At 32.7% G+C, this 25,367-nt stretch overlaps 1 protein-coding gene across 7 annotated transcripts; it reads left to right on the forward strand.

The window, feature by feature from the left end:
* The first annotated feature begins 1,874 nt into the window (after positions 1-1,874).
* On the forward strand, positions 1,875-24,769 carry LOC113871029 (pre-mRNA-processing protein 40A-like). Of its 7 annotated transcripts, XR_003505741.1 has the most exons (32): positions 1,942-2,032; positions 2,189-2,267; positions 2,563-2,618; positions 2,695-2,763; positions 2,852-3,187; positions 3,276-3,446; positions 3,542-3,618; positions 4,491-4,560; positions 6,850-6,902; positions 6,996-7,053; positions 7,155-7,522; positions 7,617-7,689; positions 7,776-7,871; positions 7,955-8,023; positions 8,140-8,217; positions 9,173-9,259; positions 9,354-9,388; positions 9,510-9,615; positions 10,064-10,144; positions 10,230-10,322; positions 10,430-10,483; positions 10,587-10,703; positions 10,868-10,966; positions 11,158-11,205; positions 11,281-11,373; positions 11,897-12,004; positions 12,106-12,170; positions 18,620-18,722; positions 19,334-19,618; positions 19,707-19,837; positions 20,649-20,773; positions 24,647-24,769. XR_003505741.1 is itself a non-coding variant. In XM_027507710.1 (30 exons), exons 2-30 carry the CDS (start codon positions 2,586-2,588, stop codon positions 20,650-20,652), a joined length of 3,060 nt encoding a protein of 1,019 aa, XP_027363511.1. In that variant the 5' UTR covers positions 1,932-2,032; positions 2,563-2,585; the 3' UTR covers positions 20,653-20,937. The 7 variants fall into 7 exon arrangements, 4 of the variants coding, with proteins under 4 accessions (XP_027363509.1, XP_027363511.1, XP_027363512.1 ...); XR_003505742.1 differs by lacking the exons at positions 2,189-2,267; positions 24,647-24,769 and adding an exon at positions 22,531-22,595 and having other exon boundaries at positions 1,936-2,032; positions 19,707-19,785; XM_027507710.1 differs by lacking the exons at positions 2,189-2,267; positions 24,647-24,769 and having other exon boundaries at positions 1,932-2,032; positions 20,649-20,937.
* The last annotated feature ends 598 nt before the right edge of the window (positions 24,770-25,367 follow it).

A 25,367-nucleotide genomic window follows, 5' to 3' on the forward strand; every position in this document is an offset into this window, starting at 1 on the left:
TATATTGTGAGAATTCATATTATAAATTTAATTTTAATATTTATTAAATAAATTAAAAACTTTCAAAATTTAGTAAGATTTATAATTTCATAAAAATAATAGTAATAATCATGTAATCATGCATAATAAAAATAATAAATTTATTATATGCTTCTAGTTGATTAATGGTATAAAAAAACTAGAACAACAGAATATTAAAATTTATTTTTTAATATATACGACAAATGGGATTATTTTTTCATTGATTTAATTATATGATAATCCATCGTAATAATAAAAAAGATGTTTTCTAAAAACTTAACAATTTTATTAGTATAGTGCATGTAATTAAATATTGTATAAAATGTAATATTTTAACTAATGATTATCCTGCACAATACATGTGTATTTATAAAAATGTAAAAGCAAATTTAAAAATATAATGTAAAATTAATTTAATTGTTAAAGATAAATTATTTAATATCGATGTATGCTAATTCAAGTAATTTGGGCATTAATTAATTAAAATATGGATGCAATTTTTTCATTTGAATAATTAAAAATATTATTAGTTTAATTTTAATCACAATACTAAGAATTGATCACTAGTATTATTTTATTTCATTTGATCATCATTAAAAATTATAAATAAATATTTTCATATTTTATTATTAATATTGACTAAAAATTTTTAAGTATTAATTAGTAAAATTGTTGAAAATTTACATTTTATCTAAATAAATAATAAATTAATCAAAAACTTGATTTTATTTAATTAATAAATTTTTAATCCATGCTATACCATATGAAAACCTCAGAGTATGTTTAGATAAGAGGTAGAATAAATAAATAAGAATAAATAACGAAAAAAATACAGTAAAAATGTATTATTATTATTTATGTTTAAATAAGCTAAAATAAGAAAAAAACATGTTTATTTAAATGAATAAAAATAAATTATATTGAAAATGTTTATAAAAAATATAAAATTCTTATAGATGTTGATTTGTTTCATGGTAACATATGTTATTTAGACGATCAAAAGTTATATTTAAATAATTATTTATTTAAGTGTTTACTCAATTTTGAAAATTAATAACATATAATTTTTTAGTAATTTTTTATAAATTAAAATATCTTATTTTGACAATTTATATTAAATAATTTATCAAATAAAATAAAAATAATTTACAAATTATAAGTTATTTTCTATAAATTATCTAAAAGTTACTCCTAACAGACTAAAAGACAACAAATGAGGAGTTTTGCGCATAGCTTATAAATATTAAAAAAGTATTCATTTGATGTTTCAGGGCAGTGTTTTATTTTATTAAATAAAATAAAACTTGATAAAAATATATTATTATTTCATAAATAATTAAAACATGAGCTTAATTTAAATTAACATTAAAAAATATGAGAATTAATAAAAAAGTACATATAAAACAATTAAAGAAAACAAAAAGTACTATTAATCAATAGTGATTTTGAGTTTAAGTTGCGTTAAAGTATATATATTTTTATATTGTTTTGAAATATTTTAAAATACAACTTAATAAATTTATGAATGATTTTATTTTATTTCATTTCATTTATATGTAGATATTTAAAATCAAATTGTAGGATTAAATATCAAACGTAAAAATTCAATTCCCAAATAACAAAATTTCTTCATTTAATAATTATTAATTATATATTTTTATTATTTTTATGAGGATAAATATTATTTTATTATATATTTTGGGTCAGGAATATTATGAGTTATTTCGCACCAAATGCATGGTGAGAACGGGCCATGACCCATTTTCATTATCGTGATTGGTTTGGGTTAAACAAAAAACTCAACATGGCCCAGTAAAAGAACAATAAAGGGCAAAAAAGGAGGGAGGAGAGAGAAATAGAGGTTTTCGCAAAATTAAGGGGACATAAAGAGGGGACAATTCATTTACTATAACCATTACCAAGGTAACAGCCTAGTCCTCCTGTCTCCTTCTCTCTCACTCCCTGCAAACTCAAATCCCTCCTTCCGTTTCTTTACATCACTCAATCGCAGGTACGCTCCATCACTTTGCTTCCCCTTTCCCTTATACTTCGTATCCATTGTTATATGCATGTGTCACTTGCTGTGCTCTACCGTGTTTCCTCAATTTTTCTCTAAACCTTCGCTTGCTGCCATTCTTGTTTCTTATTGGAACCTATTTTTCTTTAGCTGGGGTGAAAAAGATTCAATTTTGGGACTCTCTTGTCGATAGAGCTTATTCGTTGAGTCAATTTTGAACGGTTTTGAGTTACATTGTTTTGGTTTTCTGGCTCCCTGGGCTATATCCCCATACTTTGTTGTTTTTAATTTCAATCTCAATTTGGGGGCACCCACATATAGAATTTAATGTCAAGTCCTGCTTGTGATTAATGCCTCCAATTCTAGTGTCCTGGTTTGAAATAGAATTTACTGTTTTCCCCAGGGAATTATGTTCATAACTCGTGGCTATGTGGGTTTTAATTGATTACTGTTCATTTTTTCTTAGAGATGTTATATTGGGGCTGCTGAGTACTGATAGCTCTTTACTCTTCTGATTGCATTAGTTTGTGGAGGTTTCTCTGCTCAGATGTCCAATAATCCGCAATTTCCAGGCTTACAGGTAGGGTATCTAGAAGTATAAAATTTTGGTTTCTCCTGGCTCCTTATTTTAATTTATTTTGTTTTTGTTATGCTAGCCTCTTCGGCCCCCTATAGCCGGTTCAGTGGATCCTCCACGCAATTTTGGTCCACCGATGCCTGTTCAAGTAATGCATTTTTTTTTTGCTAACAGTTATTGTATTAGTTTCTGCATCTAATTATCATCTTTCTAAATGATTGTATTTGTTTCTGCAGTTCCGTCCTGTTGTTCCTACTCAGCAGGGACAGCAGTTTATTTCCATGCCTCCTCAACATTTCCAACCTCCACCTGTTGGTCCTGGTGTTCCCCTGATTGGTGTTGGAATGCCTCCCCAAAATCAACATTCCCAATTTTCTCAACCAATTCAACAGTTACCCCCAAGACCTACTCAGCAATTGCTGCCCCCATCACAGGCAATTCCTTTGCCAGTTGGTCGTCCTAACATGCACATCTCATCTGAATCAATGATGCCTCAGCCTGATTCCCAAGCTCCAAATGGCTACACGCCTGGTTTAGGTGGCCCAGGAATGCCACTCTCTTCATCATATACGGTAAAGTTCTGGCATGTGCATTGTATTTGTATCGGATACATTAAAGTTTCAATATGAAAATAGTGATTAAAGGATTCCATTTATGCAGTTTGCATCATCCACTTATGGTCCAGTGCAGACTAATTTCAATTCTACCAGCCAATTCCAACCTGTTCCTCAAATGCATCCTCTTACTGGTTCTTCGTCCCAGAGTATTACCTCTGGCACAACTCTTCAGAGCAATGGCGGACAACCTCCAGTTACAACTGTCATGCCTTCGGTATAAATCATACTTATTTTTTACTTAACATGGATTCTGTATTTTGCCTCTTATATCAGCAGAATATTTATGCAGTTTTAATTTATTTCTTTCAGGCTGCCATTGTCCAGCCACAGCTTGCTAAGAATGGCTCCACAGATTGGATAGAGCATACTTCTGCTACTGGAAGGAAGTAAGTGATTCAAATGTTTGCTTGTAATCCTTGGTTACTGTGCTGTTGATATTTGCACATTCTTTAAATAATTTATGAACATGATGATGTCATGCAATCCATATAGCAGTGATCTAGTGGGAGAAAATTTACTGTTAGCTTCAGTAAAGAAAGTTAATTATCAGTTAGGGAGGAAAGCTGAATGAAAAAAAAAATGTATTCTTTGGTATGCAGTATATTTTTTGATGTGGTATCCTTGGCTAGAAGTAATTAAGGGGTGAATAGGCGAGGATTTAAACACATGTTATTACTTCTATCCTCTCTAGGCACATATCCATGTGCTTGAAATATTTTTTTCGATTTTTATTCCCTGTTTTCACTCTGCCAGATTGAAACTTAGTCTTATATTATTGCCTTTTTCCACCTATAATAGGAGTATACTTTGGATGTTGTTGGTTTTGCCCTAATGTTATCAACTCAATCAAACAGTTGTAGAAAATGACAATACTTTCTGTAGATATGTTTAGTGCTTTATTTTCAGTTAAACTTTTGTTTAATTGCTTTGGCTGAAACTGGCTGTCCAACTTGTTTTGTAGTCAATAGATTCTTATTATGACATCAGTCATGCAACGAATCACTCTTGATTTGGTTCTAATAAGTGAAAAGTGAATTCAATGAACCATCTATAAAAGGGAAATTACCATTAATACATTTTATAAACTGATCCCCTTGCTTGGTTTTGCCATTAATTTTTAAATGCTCTGGATGTTCATTTGATGATTTAGGTAATCATAATAATCTCTACGAATAATGCATATTTGCTTGCCAGAAAAAGCATTTCTAGATATAATTGTAGCAAGTCTCAGTGTGTAAATTTTCACTTTATGTTGCAGGTTTTATTACAATAAGAAGACTAAAGTATCTAGCTGGGAGAAACCTTTTGAACTGATGACTCCTATTGAGGTGAGTCATGTAATTGATTTCACTTTCATGTTATATGATTTTTTAGTCATACTACTGGATCATTTTTTTTGGTTCTGCTGAAAGTTGGGACATATATATCTCTCTTGGTTTAGTACAATATTAGCTGAGTCAACATATTCAAGTTTAATTGTTATGGGCTTTTCTATTTGTCCAAGTGTGGTGAAAATAATCTGCTCCATTAGCTCACTCATTACTGAACGGATTTTCTCTCAGGCAGGCAACCATCAATCTTGACTTTTACGTCTTGTTGTAAGGTCAGTGTTGTGACAATTGCCGGTTGGACTGTCTGATATCAGCTTTGTTTGTTTTCCTTGGATGATGCTCTAGAAGAATTTTTTATTTCATTTTTTTCATATCTAGAATAAAAGTTCTAAAAATCAGAGTCAGTGATGGAATACAGTTGATGTTGTCCTAAGATTGTTTTCAGTTTCCATTCTTTAGTAAAATTTAGCTGTTTTATTTGTTGGGGTTTCTTTCTTTGTGGTTGGGGCTTAACAATTATTTGATGACTTTTAAATTATGGTTGCTTATTTATGTTATTGTGAGAGGTTATGCTTGTTTGTTTTGGTTTACTTCTGAAAAGGAACTTCTCTTTCTCTCTTTTCCCTTCATGTGTCACGTATTTTTATTTTTCTTTAATGTGATTTCTGCCGTAGATGATTACTACCTTCCATATTTCTTCATAGGCATTAATGAACAATGTATAATAGATTCTATTTTGACATTCAATGAAAAGAGTTGTAATGATAGACCACCTATTATATTTTTTTCTCTTTATGGTATATAAGTTTCAATCCAATACTAAAACGATTTTATATAACAGATATGTTCTCTAAGATAAGCATTCCAGTATATCCATTTTGAGCTGATTCCTTTATTGTAAATGCTATGAGGATATGATGGTTGTTTTTTGTCAGTATCACTCTAAACACTTTAAAGTTGGTGGTAATTTTAAGGAATTTAGGACTTCATATCTTTCAATTTTACCCCATTCAAATCTACACGTGTGACTCCCATAGCTTTAAGCTGCTTACAGGTACATGCTGTGCTACTCTATTGAGAGGTAGGATATGCTGTGGGTCTTTGCTGCTTGCTCTACCTACTATATTGCTTGAATGTTAGTAAATTTTATTATTGTATTACTGTCTTGATCATTAATTCCTTTGTCTTGATTTATCTCCTGATATATCAACAGGTGAAATAGCTAGTCATGTCCCTTGATAAAATGTGCATCACATGTTTCTAAATCTTTGCACATTTTTTGTACTTGTATCACATTATCAGTTTCAACTATCATGATTATTTACAATAGTTGAAGTGAATGTCTTTAAGGCAATTTTTTCATTCAAAAGAATACTTCTAATCTTCCTTTGTGTGGAAAAAAACGTATTACTGTAATATGGATGTTGATTTTTTCATTACTATGGCTCGCATCTTAGAGCTTGGGCTTCTGATATGGCAGCAATCAGTTAGGTTGCTTTGTATTAGTTCGATGAACAGTTTACTGGTGTCTGATTTTAGAATCTTGAAAAGATTATTGTAAATAGTATTTGTAAAAAAAGATTTACAGGTGCATTTGTTTATTGACTTTAGTATGAATGTAATGTGTAGTTTCATAATGAAGATTCAGATCATCATGTGCACTACCTATGACTCCTTTGGTACATTCGGGCTTGACATAGTTGCTTGTGAAGTGATTTGGTTCACTTGGATTTCTTGTTAACAATAATATTGTGCAAGTAAAATGATTAAAAATAAACAATGTGAAAGCTCACTTCAATCCACATATGTACTAAAAACTTAAAAGTTTCTCCCTCATGGAAACATTTACCATACAAGATTCATTTTACAGGCTACTATCCAAGTAACATAAGACTTCTGAAATTTCTGTATCTTCAGATGTCTATTTTCTGGACATATTCACTTAACTCCTATACATTGAAACACACAGGGTTTGAGCAATAGGAAGTACAAATTCATAAAATATCACTTAATTTTTTGTTCTTTTATTTCGATGAGAAAAATACAAGGAGAATTGATCATGTTAGTTTTCTTAGTGCTTGATGTGGGTTGGCTAGCTAGTAATTTATCCTTTACAGTGCCATTTATTTCCTGGATTTGATGTTCTTTCTTTCACATTCTTGCTTTATAAAATTTGAATTTCTAATTTCTATTATGAGAATATCATGAGATAGAGATCATTCTTCTTTTGGAAGGAAATCTCTTTATGAGAAATTATCCACTCATTGCATTCTTTCATTTTGTTAGAGGGTAGATGCATCAACAAACTGGAAGGAGTATACCAGTCCTGATGGAAGAAAGTGCGTCTTGGTTCCATTAATTGGACTTTTTTTCCTTCTGTTTTAATGTTCATTGCTGATATTTCCTCCCTTTCTTTAATGAATATTCTGTAGGTATTACTACAACAAGGTCACAAAGGAATCAAAGTGGTCAATTCCTGAAGAACTGAAGGTTTCCACCATTGAAAAGAATGCTGGTTACAAATTCTTCTATTTATTTTCTGCCTCTTATTTTTTAACATACTTTTCTTTCTTCAAATTATTTCCTTCAAGTTGGCCCGTGAGCAAGTTGAAAAGGCAATGGTCAGTGGAACACGTCCTGAAGCAATACTGAATTCTCATGCTCAACCTGCTGCAACCCCTTCTGTGATTGAAGCAACGCCTAGTGCCGATAATTCATCTTTAACGGGTCAAGGAGAGCCATCAAGTCCTGTTTCAGTTGCTCCAGTTGTTACTACATCTATAAGTAATCTACAATCTGAGATGCCTTCTGGATCATCTACTTCTCCTTCTGCAACCCCTATACCTGGAACAAAAGTGGATGAGCTTGAGGCACCTGTAAATATTGTCACACCATCAGATAATAGCGTGGGAAGCGATAGAGTTTTTGTTACTGATATTAATACTTCTAAAACACCAATGTATTTTCTATTTACTAGTTTCTTGTTCAGTCTTTAATTTCATTTTTTTTTCTGGTGACACTTTGATTTAATTTTTTAGTGGTAAAAATTGTAGGAATGACGCTACCAACATTCCAGCTCAAGATACTCTAGGGTCTCCTGATGGAGTTCCAGTAGAAGATAAAGAAGTATCCTTCTCTAATTGTAGTTTTGTTGTGTTTTGGATGGGTTTGCTACTGGTGCTTAGCAAGCTGACTGATCGTAAATTCTGTAGGATGGTAAGAATGATTTAATAGGGGAGAAAGGTATTGATGTGACTGCAGAAACAAAATCAGTTGAACCAGAACCCTTAGTTTATGCAAATAAGATGGTATGAGAATGAATATCAGTATTTTAATTAACTCTCTATGTTATGTTTCTGTTCATTAATCATTTGTTATATTTCTTTTTCAGGAGGCTAAAGATGCATTCAAAGCACTCTTGGAGTCTGTAAATGTTGGATCTGATTGGACTTGGGATCGGGTAGAGTGATTTCATTGATATATTTTAATGTCACTTGCCTTTATATACAATTTTCAATTTATTGAATATATCTGTTGTTTATATGATTTGCTTGATATAACATTTCTATGCTTCAGGCAATGCGATTAATAATTAATGACAAAAGGTATGGTGCCTTAAAAACACTTGGAGAAAGGAAGCAAGCTTTCAATGAGGTAATTCTTGTATAACCTTTGAATTCTTACCCTAAATTTTTTCCCCCTTGTTCTTGTTGCTTTAGCTTGCATGTTTCATCCTGTCAGGAGCAAGTCTCAATTGTTTGTTCAATTTATAATACCTGAGTGAGTGTCAATTGGCTTTCATATTTATTTATCAAGCATATAGATAATAGAAATGGAAAAGTTGTATGAAGATATTTGCTTTTTAGTCATTGTGTTCATTGCACCGGCGATTGTGGCTGTCACGGCTGCTATATTGAAATGGGTAAATATACATAGGTTGGTCACTCTGCTGCTTTGTCAGATTGATAACTATGGTCATGTCTGAGAGCAATGATTATATTAGTAGCGTCCATTATCTGTCAAGTTGTCTTGTAGGTGTGTAGTACATTCCTGTAGGGAAATTAGTATGCTACACATTTTTTATTTTACTTTATATGAAATATGAAACTATTTTTTTGAAGGTTTTGGGAATATTTGACTTGTCACGAACTTTTGAAAATACAAAAAGCATAAATCCTCTTCATAATATAAGGAAACTAAATAGGTATGTTCAGATGGGGGTCAAATTTCTTGTAAACTATTTTGATCTTTTCTGGGGACTTCCATATATTTCCTTGTGTTCCCCACCCATTATTTAGACTCAAATATTTCATTGCAGATGGTTCTCCTTTTGTTATGCCCACAACCCCCATTATTTCTTCTGACCAATCTCACACCTCTCATTTGTCCAAAATTTTTTTAAAATAGGAAAATTTATTTTAAATTTCTATTTTAACTAGCTAATGTAATAAGAATATATTTTTTGCAATGGTTGGTATTAAGAGAGGACATGCTGCTGGGGATGATCTCCTCCATGTTATCCATCCCTAAAATTGATCTCTACATTCCTTTTAATTGCATGAATAGCCTACATGTTGATAAAATGATAACATCACTATTTTTTCCCCAGTACTTAAATCAGAGGAAAAAACAGGAAGCAGAAGAAAAACGTATGAAACAGAAAAAAGCACGGGAGGATTTTAAAAAGATGTTAGAAGTACGTTTTATATGCTTCTATATTTCTTTCTAGCAGTGTGTTATGTTGCTTCCTTTGTCTATTCTTTTTACTAATATATTAAATTATGTTCCAGGAATCCACAGACTTGACTTCATCCACTAGATGGAGGTTTTTATTCATGATATTTATATTTTATTCTTTTCTTTTCGTGGCTTATGTTGCATCCAGTTGATATACTTTGTGGTGTTTATTCTTTTCAATTGAATATTTTTTTTTTATCATTACTCAGCAAAGCAGTGTCTATATTTGAAAATGATGAACGATTCAAGGCTGTAGAACGTGATAGAGATCGCAGGGATATGTTTGAAAGCTTCTTGGAAGAACTTATAAACAAGGTGGATGCTACTAACTCATAGTTCAGCCATTTATAACCTGTGTGCATTTTGTGTTATTTGACTGATTCCTATCCTATATAATAATCCTGGCAGACTTCACCCACATTAATACAAATTTCTGTTTATCACTCTCTTGTAAGATTTATATTGGATGTTTTCTGGATGATCAAAATTTGGTTATGGTGGGTCCAAAATGTTGCTATTGTTTTGTTTAGGAAAAGTTTCTTGGATAAAGCAGTGTAGCTAAATTATATTATGAAAAGGTGAAGTCTGTTATGATTGGATAATGAAGGAATTGAGATGAAGAGTTTAGAAAGATTGTCAAAGTTTCCTTTTTCTGGGGATATGGGACCATGAATGAAGTTTTTTGGCTGTGATTAATGCATTAAAGCTTACGAATCTTTTGAAATGCTTTTAGTGAATATCTACTTGTGTATTTTTTTATCAGGAGCGAGCTAGGGTGCAGGAGGAACGGAAGCGAAATATAATGGAATACAAGAAGTTTTTGGAGTCTTGCGACTTTATAAAGGTACATAGTTGTATTTTGGTCATTATATTTCTAAATATGTTCTATGATAGAAATTCTATTCATGCATCTATCACCTTCTACACAGGCTAGCACACAGTGGCGAAAAGTTCAAGACCGCTTAGAGGCTGACGAAAGATGTTCTCGTCTTGAAAAGATGGATCGCTTGGAAATATTTCAAGTAATTCTTTTATGCAACTTCTTGAGAATTGATATTGTCTGTCAATCTAATTCAACATCTTTATACTTAAAATTTTATTTCAATATAATTTATATTTTGCCTGGCAGGATTATTTACGTGATTTAGAAAAGGAAGAGGAAGAGCAGAAGAAGATACAAAAGGTGCTGTTGTATTTTTTCTCTACAAGGGGGTCTATAGGACTCCGACCCCTCCTTCTTCTATTTTATTGCATTATCTCATGATCTCTGTTCTCAAACAAAATAGGAAGAGTTGAGAAAGACAGAACGTAAAAATCGTGATGAATTCCGTAAATTGATGGAGGAACATATTGCTTCAGGCATTCTCACAGCGAAAACTCACTGGCGTGATTATTATTCGAAGGTTAACTGTCCATTTTACAGTGGTTTGTCTTTATTTTTTAGTTTTATGTTTTAAAATGCATATTTTGAACTTTCTACTAACTTCCTCATAATGTTACCTTGTTTCTATTTTCTGGTTTGTTGTCTATGTCTATATTAATGATATTGTTTTGGGTGATCTTGTAGGTGAAAGATTTACCTGCTTATCTAGCAGTGGCATCAAACACCTCAGGTTCAACACCAAAAGACTTGTTTGAAGATGTTGCTGAAGAGCTAGAGAAACAAGTAAGTGTGTTAAACTGTCTTTATAGTTGGGGGAGCTTCAATACCCATATCTTGGGGATATGAAAGTGAGGTTGTTCCTTGACTTAAGAGTGGGGGTGCTTCTGCTTTTATGCACTCTGAAAAAAAATTTACCTTTGGACAAATGTAGTTCTCATAAAATGTCAATCTTCTTTTTAATTTGTATGTTGCAGTATCATGAAGAAAAGAGTCGAATAAAAGATGCAGTGAAGTTGGCAAAGGTATGATGTATATCTTTTGTTGTTTCTGCTTAACAAATCTTTTCTGACAGATATGATGTTATCATGCTGCCTCAGATCACATTATTGTCAACCTGGACTTTTGAAGACTTCAAATCAGCTTTATCAAAAGACATTAGCTCTCCTCCAATATCTGATTTCAACTTAAAGGTAGGTAAATGGGTGTAATATATATTTTTATCTTCTGTTTTTATGCATTCCAGTATTGAATTTCTTTATATGTCCACACCTAATGGCAAGTTTGTTTATTACAATGAATGACGCCTCAAACTTATCATATGTTACTAGTTATGCTTTAGTTATGCTTTAGCTTGTTGCTTTTTCTTCACATGCTTTTATTAAGACATTTCTCTTTGTGTGTTTGTATACATTTATTCAAAAAGTTCAAAAATGAGTGTTCTCATTCTGTATGTACATTAATAGGAAAAAGTTGGAAAGCTTGTTATTATTGTAATTGGAAATTGTCTAAAGTTACACACTTACACTGTTTTGTCTCTTCTTCATATCAAAGTTTGACTTTTTTATGAATATAGTTTGATTATTATGGTGAATGACCATAAAAGGTATCCTATCACTTAAAAAAGGCTAAATTTCTTAAGTTTGATTCTGATAATTGTTGATTTGGAAAATATGCATTTGACATGTCTGGTCTGGTGCTGTGCTATCCTGCCAGCTAGTGTTTGATGAGCTACTAGAACGGGCAAGGGAGAAGGAGGAGAAGGAAGCTAAGAAACGTAAACGTCTTGCAGATGATTTCTTTCATTTGGTATATTCTATCAAGGTGCAGTATTGTGGACATCAACTATTAAAGAACTGTCATGTTGTAATGGTTGGGAAATAATGATTATTGTTTGTGCTTTTCTTTTGTATGCTTCCTTGCAGGACATTACTGCATCTTCAAAGTGGGAGGACTCCAGACCAATCATTGAAGATAGCCAAGAGTTCAGGTCTGGATCATGATAAATTTAAACACTGAACTCTTAAATGTTTTGGTTCCTCTTTTAATGTTTGCAAAATTGTAGTAGTCATTGAATTGTCAAAGGAAGAGGTTCAAGCAAGGTTCTGAGGTGCAACTGGGATTTAATCAGTGTTTTGTATATGCACATATATTTTTATAAATATACAACAATAACCATAAATGAATGTATGTGTGTGCGTGTGTTTGTGTTTCTATGTATGTATATATCTAATATCATCAAATTGCATCATGACACATTGCAAAAATAAAATAATTGAATCTTACTATAAATATCGCTACATACATACTATATATTTAATGAGGAAATATGTTGAAAATGTCTCAATATTAAAAAATAAAACAAATTGGGTAAGATTTTAAAAGCAATAAACTCAGTTGCATAGTGGCTAATCACCTATGCAATTATGATGGGAACAATGTTTGATCCTTGGTTTTTAAATTTTGTAATTTTTACATGATATTTTAACAGGTATTCAATACACACTCATATATGTATGTAAGTATGTATGATCATATCTGGCAAGAAACACCCTTGTCTAAATGATAGCTAGCGTTGTAAGTTGATATTTTAACAGTTCGTCTAGTTACATGGTGACTTTGCCCCTATTTTCTCAGTTGATGACAAGTTTGTTTGCTCAAATATTGGGTTTGCCCGTGAACAAATTCACATATCCACTTCAACCAGCTTATCTGGTTTGGTTTTGAAGCTATTTTCTCTAGTTACTGAATTTTCATAGAATTATGTCATATTTGATGCATGGAATGATTATTCCACAAAATAGGAATAAATGGGATGACCATTCTTAGTTCACAACTTGGTAGCTTCATAATGACACGTTGAATTGCATGATTCTACGACTTGGAGCACCTAGTGCATGTGGAATTGGAAAAATGTAAAATTGTGTGGGATTGCCATGTTGATTTGTAAAATCAGTAGGCATGGTTGATCCCACTGTGCCTCAAACCTATTTTTCAACCCTTACTTGCAGACCATTTGGTGACTTAATTGGTTTAAAACGCATTTTGACCATAAAATCTATTCTCAAAGCTCTGCTCTGCTTTGCTTTCCTCTGTTCCTTGACACCAACTACCTCCATTTCTCCTCTATGCTCAATTCTCTCGGTATTTGATCTGTTTGCTGCCCTTTGTTGCAGTGTTGTTAAATGGCGGCCATGGCGGCGCTATGGCGGAATTCGGTGGCGGTTTTTGACCCCGCTGTTACAGCGTTACTGTTTTCTGGCGTTTTTCAATGGCGGCCGTTACGCGCATGGCGGTAACGGCAGCCATGGCGGAAAATGTAAAAAAATGGCGTTTTTATGGGAAAAATTGAGTTGGGCCATTGATTGGACCTGCTCCAAAAAGATAATCCGTGAGCTCAAACCCTAAATCACATATTTTCTTCCTTTCTTCATTGCTGTTGTGCCAGTGTGGAGCGTTGGTTGGCTATTGTGCCGCTGCGGAGCGGCGGTCCGCCACCTGCTGCTGCTGTGAAGTATTTCTTCGCAAGGGTTAAGCCCTAGTTGTAGTGTCTTGGTGTGGGTGTTGAAGTGTAATAGAGAAAGAGAGCGAAATTTCAATCTTGCCCTTGTTTTATGTATTTTAGGGTTTTTTAAGGGCAAAATAGATAGCAAAATTCCAATCTTGCCCTTGCTTTATGTATTTTAGGATTTTTTAAGGGCAAAATAGACTTTTTTCACTTAAAATTTTTTAGGGTTTACCTTCTCTTCTCAAGCGGTAAATTTTCTGATGGGTAAAATATTTAGGGTTCTCTATACTGTTTTTCTTCCTTCTTCTCTAAAGCCAATTTCTCCTTCATCTCCTTCACCATTTTCGCCCGAGAAGACATTCTTTCCGGCTGTTTTCCGGCAACTGTGAGTGGAAGGCCCTGTTTTCCGAAGTCCATTTTCTATTTTGTGTCTCTGGGCTCTGCCCCTCTTTCTTAGTTTTTTTCTCCTATTTTTTTTTTTTCAGTTCTGTTTTTCCCTCTCCCACTCTGTTTTACTCTCCCATTTTTTTCGTTTTTCCTTATTATTTTGTTTTCTTGATTCTATTTTTCTGTTTTCACTTCCAAGTTTCCTTCTCCATATTTATTTTAATTCTCTACTTTCTTTTTATAACTTCAGTTTTTTTTCACTATTGTACAACCATTTTATTCTTTTTTTCTCAAAACCTTCTTTTTATATGTAGTTAGTTTTCTAATTTTATATCACATTTTGCAATATATATATATATATATATATATATAACCGCCATTATTCCGCCATAACTCGCCATGGCATCTGTCATAATTTTATGGCAGTTTTTTTTTTTTCTGCCATGACACGCCATCCGCCATTGATAACATTGCTCTGTTGCTACTTCTACTGTGAAAATAGCTTCAAGTGCTATTTTATATGCACACACATTTAAAGAAGGACATAGGATCTTACGATTGGTGTTATGCTTCCACGATATACAATCTTTAGTCCCCTTCTCAATCTTAAGTAGGATTTCAATTTTAAATTTTAAATAACTTCTTGTTTGGTATGTGAATCAATGTAGAATGACGTCAAATACTAAGAATTGGGAAAGACAATCAATTAATATGTGAAACAGCCAAAGACAATTAATTACAAATAATGATATTAATCTCTACAAACAGTTAATTGCATTAATTCCTTGAATGCCTCCTGAAACTCAAATGTGTTTAGATGGAGCTAACATGAGCTTAGATTCTAGAGTATGAAACCAATGGTCAAACTTTGCTTATTTCTAACTCATTTTCATAAAGAGGTTGGTGCAATGGTGGAGAAACTTAGGTGGTTTATAATTAACAAACCCAACATCACTTGTAGTGTAGGGACGTGAGAGAATCGTGGTCATCAATGGTAGCAACATGTGCCAAATTGGAAATTGACAAGGGATAATGAGCGAACGAGAATGATGAGTAGAGGAAGACAATTAAGAAACAGGAATGTAAGCACCTAGTAACATGAGACATGGTCAAACCATGGGAAGATAGGTTGACCCAAATCAAACCTATGGAAAGAATGGCGAGAGCAGAGCCAAAATGTAGAAAGATAGGCCAAAAACAACGCCAAAAGATAGGTTGGATGAGATCTAACGTGGTGCAAACTAAAAACTCTGAAAAAGATTGATTGCAAACTAAAACACAAAATATGGGTTTGGTGGTAATCAAGTTCCATATGAATTCAATCAAAAGAATAGAAAGGAGAAATCATGCTCAAGTTACACGTTGTGGCTCTAACATTATTAAAATATCCTACATCAATTAAGAATATGATTAAAACATTTCTTATAAGTCGTAGGCTCGTAGCCATTCCTTTTGTATCGAGCTAGTTTTTGAGATTGAGTTAGCCCAGATCCATTTTATGTGGAGTCAACGCCTATTTGATGTTAATGTTAGATTGACTACAGATAGCCAATTCTACAAATTTCATGTGCTAGATATATAGTCCTAGCCTTAAGTACGATGTGTTAAGATTTCCTTAATTGGCTTAGAATATGGCCAAAGTAGTCTTTGTCAGACTGTGAGAACCCTCTTTCCTTGAGATAGTTTTTGAAATTGAGTGAAGTTTATTCCATTTCTTATAAATCATGTTTAAATTGTATCAACTTAGATAAGGAAGGAACATATGGAATATTATTTGCAGTGTGTATAAAACACTAGGGACTATACTTATTTATGCTCCTAGTGTTGTACAAAACAATAATGATAGGGAAAGACAATTAATTACAAATGATGAATGGTGATTATTTAACTGTGTTACTTATGCTAACACATGGAATAAACCATGGAATTAATGCACCGTTTTGTGTACTGAACATAACTTAATGTCCTATTAGCAGTATGCAAATAATGGGACTTGACCATTAATTGTTTTCCGTTCATAATCAGGTTGACATTATGTCCATGGTGACATATCCTACTTTATGTATATATTCTTTCCTTTTGCAACACCTTTTCTTTAATATTAGGCAAAGGGAGGTTAGTGTATAATACAGTATGCCTTCTAAATGGGCTATAGATGGTGGATTTGGCTTTTCTAAAGTAAGGGAAACACTTCAGTGGATATAGTGTATATTTTAAAACTGTTGTTTTGAAAAATTAGTGGTTGATATTTGTGATAAAATACATGTGTATGTATAACAAACTATGTTAGAATCTCAGCTGTTGATTTGCCAATCAACCTTTATGGGTGTCAAATATGTGGATAAGGTAATTCTAACACTTTATTATTGCTGTTTGATATCCCATTTTTCACTAATAAACCTAGAATACTAAGTTTCATAAACTTGTGGCACCATAGTACTGTAACATGTAACATTGTATCACAGCCTTTGGTCTCTACAGGCTTGTCATATAAAATATTATCTGTCTTGTTGTGGCAGTGGATGGGATTGCTGCCAGGCTATGATACACTGATATGATACGAGTATCTCATATGATTTGTGCTTGATATGATCATGTCCGATACAATGGTACTTCTGTTCTTGAACAACATATGACACGTTCAAGATAAACTTGTGTGTGTGTGTTTATAATTGACAAAATATAATAAATAAATATTATAATTAAAAAAATTAAGAACATTTTTCTTAAACATTACTTTGTTAATGTTAGATCTGAGCTACAGTGTGGCTACTGGCTGAAGATTGAAGAGAGGGAGTTAGAGTTACTCGGTGTTGGTTATTGGGTGTGAGCTCCCAAAGTGTTGTGATCTTCTCTGTTTTGGTGGTGTGTTAAGAGTGTTTCCATTTCCTCTGATTTGAAGAGTCCTAGCAAGAATCCCAACTCCCAGCAATTATGGCTGTCTCACTCGTTTGTTACAATTAACAAGTGAGTTTAACGAAAGAGATGAAGAGTCATGTGATTGTGCATTACTTAAATGTATTGGACTTCAACAGTCAAGTATTGAGGAGTGTCAAAGATGTATCAAGATTTATTTCTTTTTCTAAAAATTCTTTCAATACTGCTTAGACATGTATCAATAGAGAATTGAAGTGTATCGGTATTGGATATATATCTGATACGGATATGAGATGAAAAATGTGTTTCATAGCTGCCAAGCAGTAGTGTCTATCACTGTCCTTAGGGATGAAATACCTGATGTTTGGTTAGCATTTCTCCTTTGTTATGGTTAAATCCTAGCAACCCAGTCTTTATCAGCCAAAACTGCCCTTTTCCCTTTTCTGCTAGGTCTGCTCTTTTACTGGTCAAGTCCTGCTGCGGATGTTTGTTGACATTGTTTTGATGACAACTTCAAGCCTACTTCCTTTAGCAGATCTGACCTGTGACTAGATCTTCACTTTTTCCCCCCAAAATTAAATTATGTTTCAGAATAAAGAGACATAGGTTGAATTTGGGCTTTAAGTTTAACTTAACTCATAAGGTGAGGCTTGTTTTAGCCTTTATAAGTTCTTATTTAATCATATAGTTCATTTGAGACTTCAACACACTCCATCACGCCCAAGATTCCAGGTAGGTAGCACTGGAAAAGTTGTGGGACCAGGTAACTTCAGGTTAATTGAACTAGGAAAATTTGTGTGGTTAGATTTTTTATTTTTTTTTTGGGTCAAGGGTGACCCAATATCGAATATACGGTAGGCTTTGATGCTATACTGAATTTGAGTTTTAAGCCCAATTTAACCCTAAAAGCTAGCTAACTTGGAAGGTAAGGATTATTTTAGTCTTTATAAGCTTTTATTTAGCCATATATGTCATCGACACTGAACTTCATCAACATCGATGTCCTTTTCTTTTGGTAACTGTCATCCACATTCGTGTTATTTTATTTTGATGTTGACTTTGACATTGTTGTCCTGCTTAGAAAAAATGATTTTTAGTTTGCTTATTTTGTTATGCTTTTAATACTTGTTATTAATATTAGTTATTTGAAGAATTCAAACACATTGACTTATATGATTTCTTTTTGGTAATTGCCATCCGCCTGGTGTTTTTTTTTTTATATTGACTTTGACATTGCTGTCTTACTTTAGTAATACGCGTTTTAATTTGCTTATTTGGTTATACTTTTAATAACTTTATTAGGAATTTGAGGAGTTCAAACACATTGACTATATGGTTTTTGTAATTGAGTTCTGAAACTTTATGGTAATCTATTAGGATTATTAATTTTGGATATTAATGATGAATGTCTTAAATCTAGAGTACTTTTTGGGATTTGAGCAATATTATATGTGTATTATAGTAAGTTTATATTGTATCAGCTATCTTAGGTATAGCCGTATAGCATGCACTCTATGATATGCTATAACATTTTTGGGGTAGTCTGCATTGCATTGCCCTTTGGGATTTCCTGCTATGAATTAACCTACATATCTCAAAACTATTTTCCTAACATAATAGCATTGGAGTTCCTGTTTTCACTTTTATTGGGGTGTATGTTTTTTTAGGTCTATTGGAGATGAGAGCATTTGCAAGGAAATATTTGAGGAGTACATTGTGCAACTGAAAGAAGAGGCAAAAGAGAGTGAACGGAAACGGAAAGACGAAAGGGTATAATTTCTGCTCATTGCATCTGCATTTGAGATTTATGCTTGTCATTCATTTTCTCACACATAAAATTAACAAACTATCTTTATATGAAGTGGAAATCCCCCTGACAATTGTAGAGGAGAAAAATGAAAAGGAGTGCAGATTTATTATGGATAATAGCTTGTTGATTGCTACCTAGTTCCAAGCACAACCAGTTATCATAATTGTCACTTGTGATATTATTTGCCATAAATAGTCTTTGCTAATTCCAATTTATGCATTTGTTGCTCTATCTGCACATCTTGCTAAATGTGTTATTGTCACAGAATAACAGATGCAAGCGTGTTTTCATGTTCAATTTTTGCTGTATATCTTTTTCTGTTAAGGTTAGGTAGAGTTTGTAATCATTAAGAGAGAATATGAGTGAATTTTCAGAGTTAATACAAAGTGCATATCCCAATAAAACAAATATATAAAAAACAATTTTCAAGCCATCAGAAGTAGTTTCGATTGGGAATCTTTTCTTATAGTCTGGCATGGACTAGTTTCGAAGCATTGAAAGTGACATGACTTCCTGTGTTTATATAGTCTGTATAGAGGAGTCTGAGTAGCTGATAATAATTTTTCTGCAGGCAAAGAAGGAGAAAGACAGGGAGGAAAGAGAAAGAAGGAAAGCCAAGCAGAGAAGGGAAAAAGAGGGAGGGCGTGAAAGAGGGAAAGAGGAGGCACACAAGAAGGATAAAGCAGACAGTGACAGTGTGGAGTTAACTGAGATCCAATCCTCCAAAGACAACAAAAGATCTGAAGATGATACTAGAAAGCAACGGAAACAGCGTGAAAGTCCGGAGCATGAAATGGATAAAGAGAGGACTAAGAAATCTCATGGTCATGGTAGTGACCGCAAGAAATCAAGACGTGTATGCATTGCTTTGCTATCTTACACATATTCATGGTTTTCTGCTATCATTGATTTTTCACTGATTATCTTTTTTTTTAATGGAGCAGCACTCATCTGGCCATGAATCAGATGAAGGACGGCACAAAAGACACAAAAGAGACCACCGCAGTGATTCTCATAGAGAAGGTGATCATCATGGGGAGCTTGAGGATGGGGAATTTGGTGATGATGTGAATAGGTGGTAGTCTTGTTATTTTATTCAAACTCCTATGATTACCTTTTTTTTATCTCAATATGTATTATTTTTTTAAAAAAATTATCAAAATATAATTTTTGAAGAGAACTTCCTTGTATCCTAATTTTTGCACTGATGAATTTGATACCGGAAGGAAAGGTTAAGTTCTCTCAAGCAGAGCCCAATTTGCTGTAACTTGCTTTGGTTGATAATGGATTTCCTTTTTATTAAATTTTAACATGATCAATGTCAAATCTAGTATCTATCTCTCTTTTGACAGACATTAAATATACGGGGCGTATTTAATGCCTATCAAGAAATTGATAGACCCAGGATTTAAATGACTTATTAAGTATATGTGAATATCCACTCTTATTAGTATCACTAATTCTTCGCTAGTATCTTTATTATAGTTGAACTGCACGCAATGTTTGCTCACGGCCATTGGTAAATAAGCTCCACTAGATATGTTAACTTCAATTAGCAGGGGTTATTTTAGGAAGGTGAAGTTGTGTTCATTATTGGTACTTGCTGCTCTTTGTTCGCTTTCATTTTGGTCCACTGGTCTGAATCAGATTGGGTTACTTCCAATGGTGAATGAGATGTTATCAATTTGATTTCTACAATCATTATTTTTACTCTTTCCTGGGTCAAACCTGATTTGTAACTACAATAGGCGCGTCCAAAACTCATTCATAATTATTAGGAGCTACAATCACATCACAGGAATTTGATTACAAGGCCTAAAATTACTACGAGGTTTTGTGCTAATGGTTTGCCACTAATTCTACTTTTAACCTATTATCATTTACAGTTGATCTGGCCTGAGATCGAAATACAGCACAATAGGGAATTGGGTAACACAGCGTGCTAGGAGAAATTCAGAAGTGATTGCTTTATCACTATTGAAGACATTAGAGAAATCAATTTCTAAATCAGGTAACAAGCACCATTTATTACTTGCGTTGTTTTATGTAATGTTAGTGGACATTAGACATAGCTACAACCCTTTCTGTGTGTTTTCCCCGCTACGTAATTGCCTTTGTCCAATTTACCATAATTGTTACTAAGGTAACTTTTCAATTAAAGATTATTTTGGGAAGGCAATTACTACTACTAGTAAATATAAATTATACATAGTGCCATACCTTCAAGCCTAGTGTCAGATAATAGTTTAACATGCTTCGTTCTTTGTCAGTGCCGAAAAATTCTACCATAAATTGCATCTAGCCCACCATTTTTTAATGATTTCAAACTGAAAAAATTGAAGAATAATGAAAATTTCCAAGTAATTTAGGCATGATCGGCCCAAATAATTGCTGCTTTTATTCCTCTACGCGCCTCTCTTCTTTCTTTCTTCCTTCCTTCCTTTCCCTTTCTTCCCCCTCACCCCCTTTCAACAAATATATTTAAAATACATGATTTAACTCCATGTAAGTACAGCTACTGAAAAAATGCCATTCCAATTTTTCCTTCTAATATGATCTCGTTGTGACAACTAAACGAATTGTTACCAATTTGGTGATGTATAACACCATCAAATTGTACGCAATCACTGAGTTACCAAATAGAGACCAGACGCTACGACAACGTGGTTCAATCTCATCCTTTTCTCTTCACTTATTCGAGGTTTATGGATGCAACATCATTAATTGTTAGCAGGTCACATACACTAAGTCAAAAGTGGCATGTATGCCTGTGCTTGTTGACAAGCGAAATCAATTCATTAATGTGGAAGACTTCTGCAGCATGCATTGCCATCCCTAGATGAGAAATTTTAGGCCAGCATTTTCTAAGTTTTAACCGTAGACACCACTAGCTTGTGAGTTCTGACATAGTCACCTTAATGGCATCATACGTGAAAATGTCTCAAAAGTACCATCATAGATTTTTTCTGTTGAAGGTTCATGCAAAAGCTCGGTTGGTTGGTTTATGTATCAACTAACATGAAACATCCTACATTGACTTAGTATATGAACAAATTATTTCTTATAATAACTTGGTATACGAGCAAAAGTATTTTCTTATTTTGACTTTTGCGATCATCTTCACCTAAGCTAGTTTCTGAAATTGAGTTCTTATGACTTTTGATTCTCAATCCTAATACAATTCTATTATTTGAACCACTAAAAATTGAAACCATACGTGACCCTGCATACCGTTGTCTCTATTCTTTTCCTTTTTATCTTTTCTGTATGCATACATTTCAAGCATAGACCCCAAGGAGACAACTAAAACTATCTACAGCTAATAGTACATGGAACACTTTCCATTCTAATATTGTATCAGGATTTTTTCTCGGCCCTGATGTTGGGCCTACTCACTAATGTCCAAAACCTTTGTAATTACCATCCATGCATCTTTTTAACAGAAAACAAACTCCAACTGCATTCATAAATAATAATGGCAATCCTGTTGATAAGAAACTCGTGAAGATAGAAAGATAGATGCTGAGCTAGATTGTCACTATAAATGCAAAAGCTGAATAATAAATGAAAAGCTTAATACCTTTCCAAATGTCATGTTTCCCATTCTTAACTTTTCTTTTGCCATGTTTATTACGTCATCCAGTCCCACCATTTGTGCCCTTAGCGTCCTATCATTGCTTGTAGCTGCTAATGTTCCCCTTTAGGCATGCCAAATATTATTTCATGAGCAATTTGAAAATTCATTGTAATCAATTTTGTATTGCACAGCCGTTTACGCATGTGGATGTTCTTCATGATTGTTTTGTCAAGATCATCAAGTTGAAGTCAAAGCCATTAAATATGCAAATCTTTATCTTCGAAGAAAAAAAAAGATTAATTAAAAAACACAGGAAGCTATGCATAACACGCATATAAAATGTCCATCACCTCAATTACTGGGACCATTTCCCAAATCACATTAGAGCCTTATCTCTGAACTTTGACCCGCTTTAGTTTGGTGTGAATATGTCAAAGAAAAAACTCATTAATTTATTTTATAAATATAAGTGTCAACCATTAGTTTTTCAAAAGGTTTTATTATCAAATTAATATTTTGAATATACAAATAATTGTCAAAATTTTCTTTTTATATTACCATTTTAATCTTATAAAAAAATTCATTAAATTAATTTGGAAATAGAAATATTTTAAATACTAATATGTGACATACTAATCTATAGACCAATTTAAGGATTGTCTCCGTATTATAATATCGTTGGAGAAAACAAACATTTCAATCATTGGTTTTATTTTTTTAACTCTTTAAAACCGAACTAGTACTTAAAATGAGCAAGTAAAATCTCTCTCTTGTTTCCTAATAAACTTTGGGGAGTTAAAATTATTACGTTTCAAATTTAAAAATCTAAAATAAATTTAGAAAAAACCATAATTATCATAAACTTTTAAAGTAAGTCGTATAACTTTCTCTAATGCTTATGGGCTTGAGCTAACGGTAGAACGTATTTTTTAGTTCTATTAATTATTAAGTATAACAATTAAATGACGATATACAGTACGCAGGTAACGCTTACAAACTTTTTAGATAAGAGTTAAGAGATGAAATTTCAGGGAAACGTTGAATTGATAAATTCTTAATTACAGATTTTGTCAAATGTATATTACACTATTAATGGGAGCGGCCAGTTTTCAAAATATTTATTTCTTTGTGGCAATGTTGATTACAACTATTGACTTTCATCAGAATCAAATGCACTAAGTTCAAATTAGATGTCCTATTTAGTATTAGGAGCAATTCTTACGATGAAGTGGCCAAATGTAATTAATCAATCACATGACTGCCATATCATACATGATACTTAAAATACAAAATACATTATACTTTTCAACAATAAATGCTTTTATATACTTTTTTTTTTCCTTATATTCATTTTACAATTACTCTTTTTTTAATCATATCATTTATTTTATGCTTCATTTTCCATCTTTTTTCGATATCCTTGTGACACCCATCTTTTTGTATCAATAAAATTATCTCATGAATTCGCAAATTTCGATTTTATGTCAATGAGAACTCTTCGATCGGAGACTGATTAAATGCGTTCTATTTTTTAAGATGTTTAGTTTATCTTATTAAATTTCGTTATCGGTCATAATATATGAAAAACAATTATATATTATGTGATATAAAATTATTTATACGACTTTATTTAATAACTTTAGTTATTAGGCAAGTTTATATATGATTCAAATTCAAAAAGGTTCAGTTGTGAAAAGACATTAAAAATATTATAAAATCAATAAGTAACTGGGGTGTTAAATATGTAAAAACTCAACCACGATAAGGTAGTGATTTTTTAACAGCCTTCTATACATTATTTTTTAGCAAGAATTTTATGCATACTTCATCTTCTCTTTTGAAAAGTTTGGGATGTATACGTGAAACACGGGACTCTACTATTGAGAATCCAAAGAGTGAAATTCCATTCCTACCCCTAATAAATTCCACACACCATCTTTATAAATCAATCCATGAGTCCTATATATTCTAGCTCTGTCACATATCATATTATATGTATAGTAATTGGCAGTTTTAGAAAGCAGAGAATGAAAATGTCGTCTAAGATCAGTGCCACTCTTTGCCTTGCTCTCTTCTTCCTCTTCTTTACCTTCACATATGCTGGAAGACCTGGCCCTTCTTCCCCTCTCATCATTTCAAGCAAAACTCAACATGGGGTGAGTTAATTAGTTTAATTAATATCATATCATATAGTATGATATCATATCATATCATATGATATTCTCTGCATAACCATGGCAATAACATCATATGCTTTTCTCTTTAGAATTATTCAATAATGAGTTTTCCTCTCTTATGTGCTTTAAGGTTTTGGAAGAGAAGGTAGACTTGGAAGAAACTTGTGATGGTATTGACAAAGAAGAATGCTTGATGAGAAGAACACTTGTGGCTCACACGGATTATATCTACACACAGAAGCACAAACCATGAGATCCATAGTTGTTTTACTCTTATCAACTTCACAGGCTATGCGCCACTCTTTTGCACTTGTAATTTATGTATAAGCTATAGTTTTCATACGCCACTTTTTACATTTGAAGAGTTAGTTCAGTCACTTGTTTTTCACTTCTAGCAGTTGCGGTTTGGAGTTTTTTTTTTCTAATCTGTATTAAATTATGCATATGTATTTCTCTGTTTCATATTGTAAACCAACGTATATATTGATTTTGATAGATATAAAATTTGGATATTATTTATATTTTTATCCATGGTTTCGGTAGAATAGATGTTCACAATTTGATTGGTCATATGGAATACAACGGAGCAAGCTTGGTGCTTGCATGATGATGCAAAGCATCAGCTGTAAAGATTCCAACTTGGGTCTGTATGGCATATAACCAACAAAAATGGACCGAAAGTCACTTTGGTTTTCAAAGTGAATAATAACTTTTGCGGGAGAGAGAGAGACAACAGAGAAAAAATTATAGATTCTTCACAATTAAATATTTGGGGTTTCTTAGTTTACAATCGATGTTAAAGATTGGGTATATATACATTTTTTTTCTTTATTACTGTTCAATGATAACGA

The sequence above is a fragment of the Abrus precatorius genome, unplaced genomic scaffold (genome assembly GCF_003935025.1).
Source record: "Abrus precatorius isolate BTA unplaced genomic scaffold, Abrus_2018 Scaffold7, whole genome shotgun sequence".
NCBI lineage: Eukaryota > Viridiplantae > Streptophyta > Magnoliopsida > Fabales > Fabaceae > Abrus > Abrus precatorius.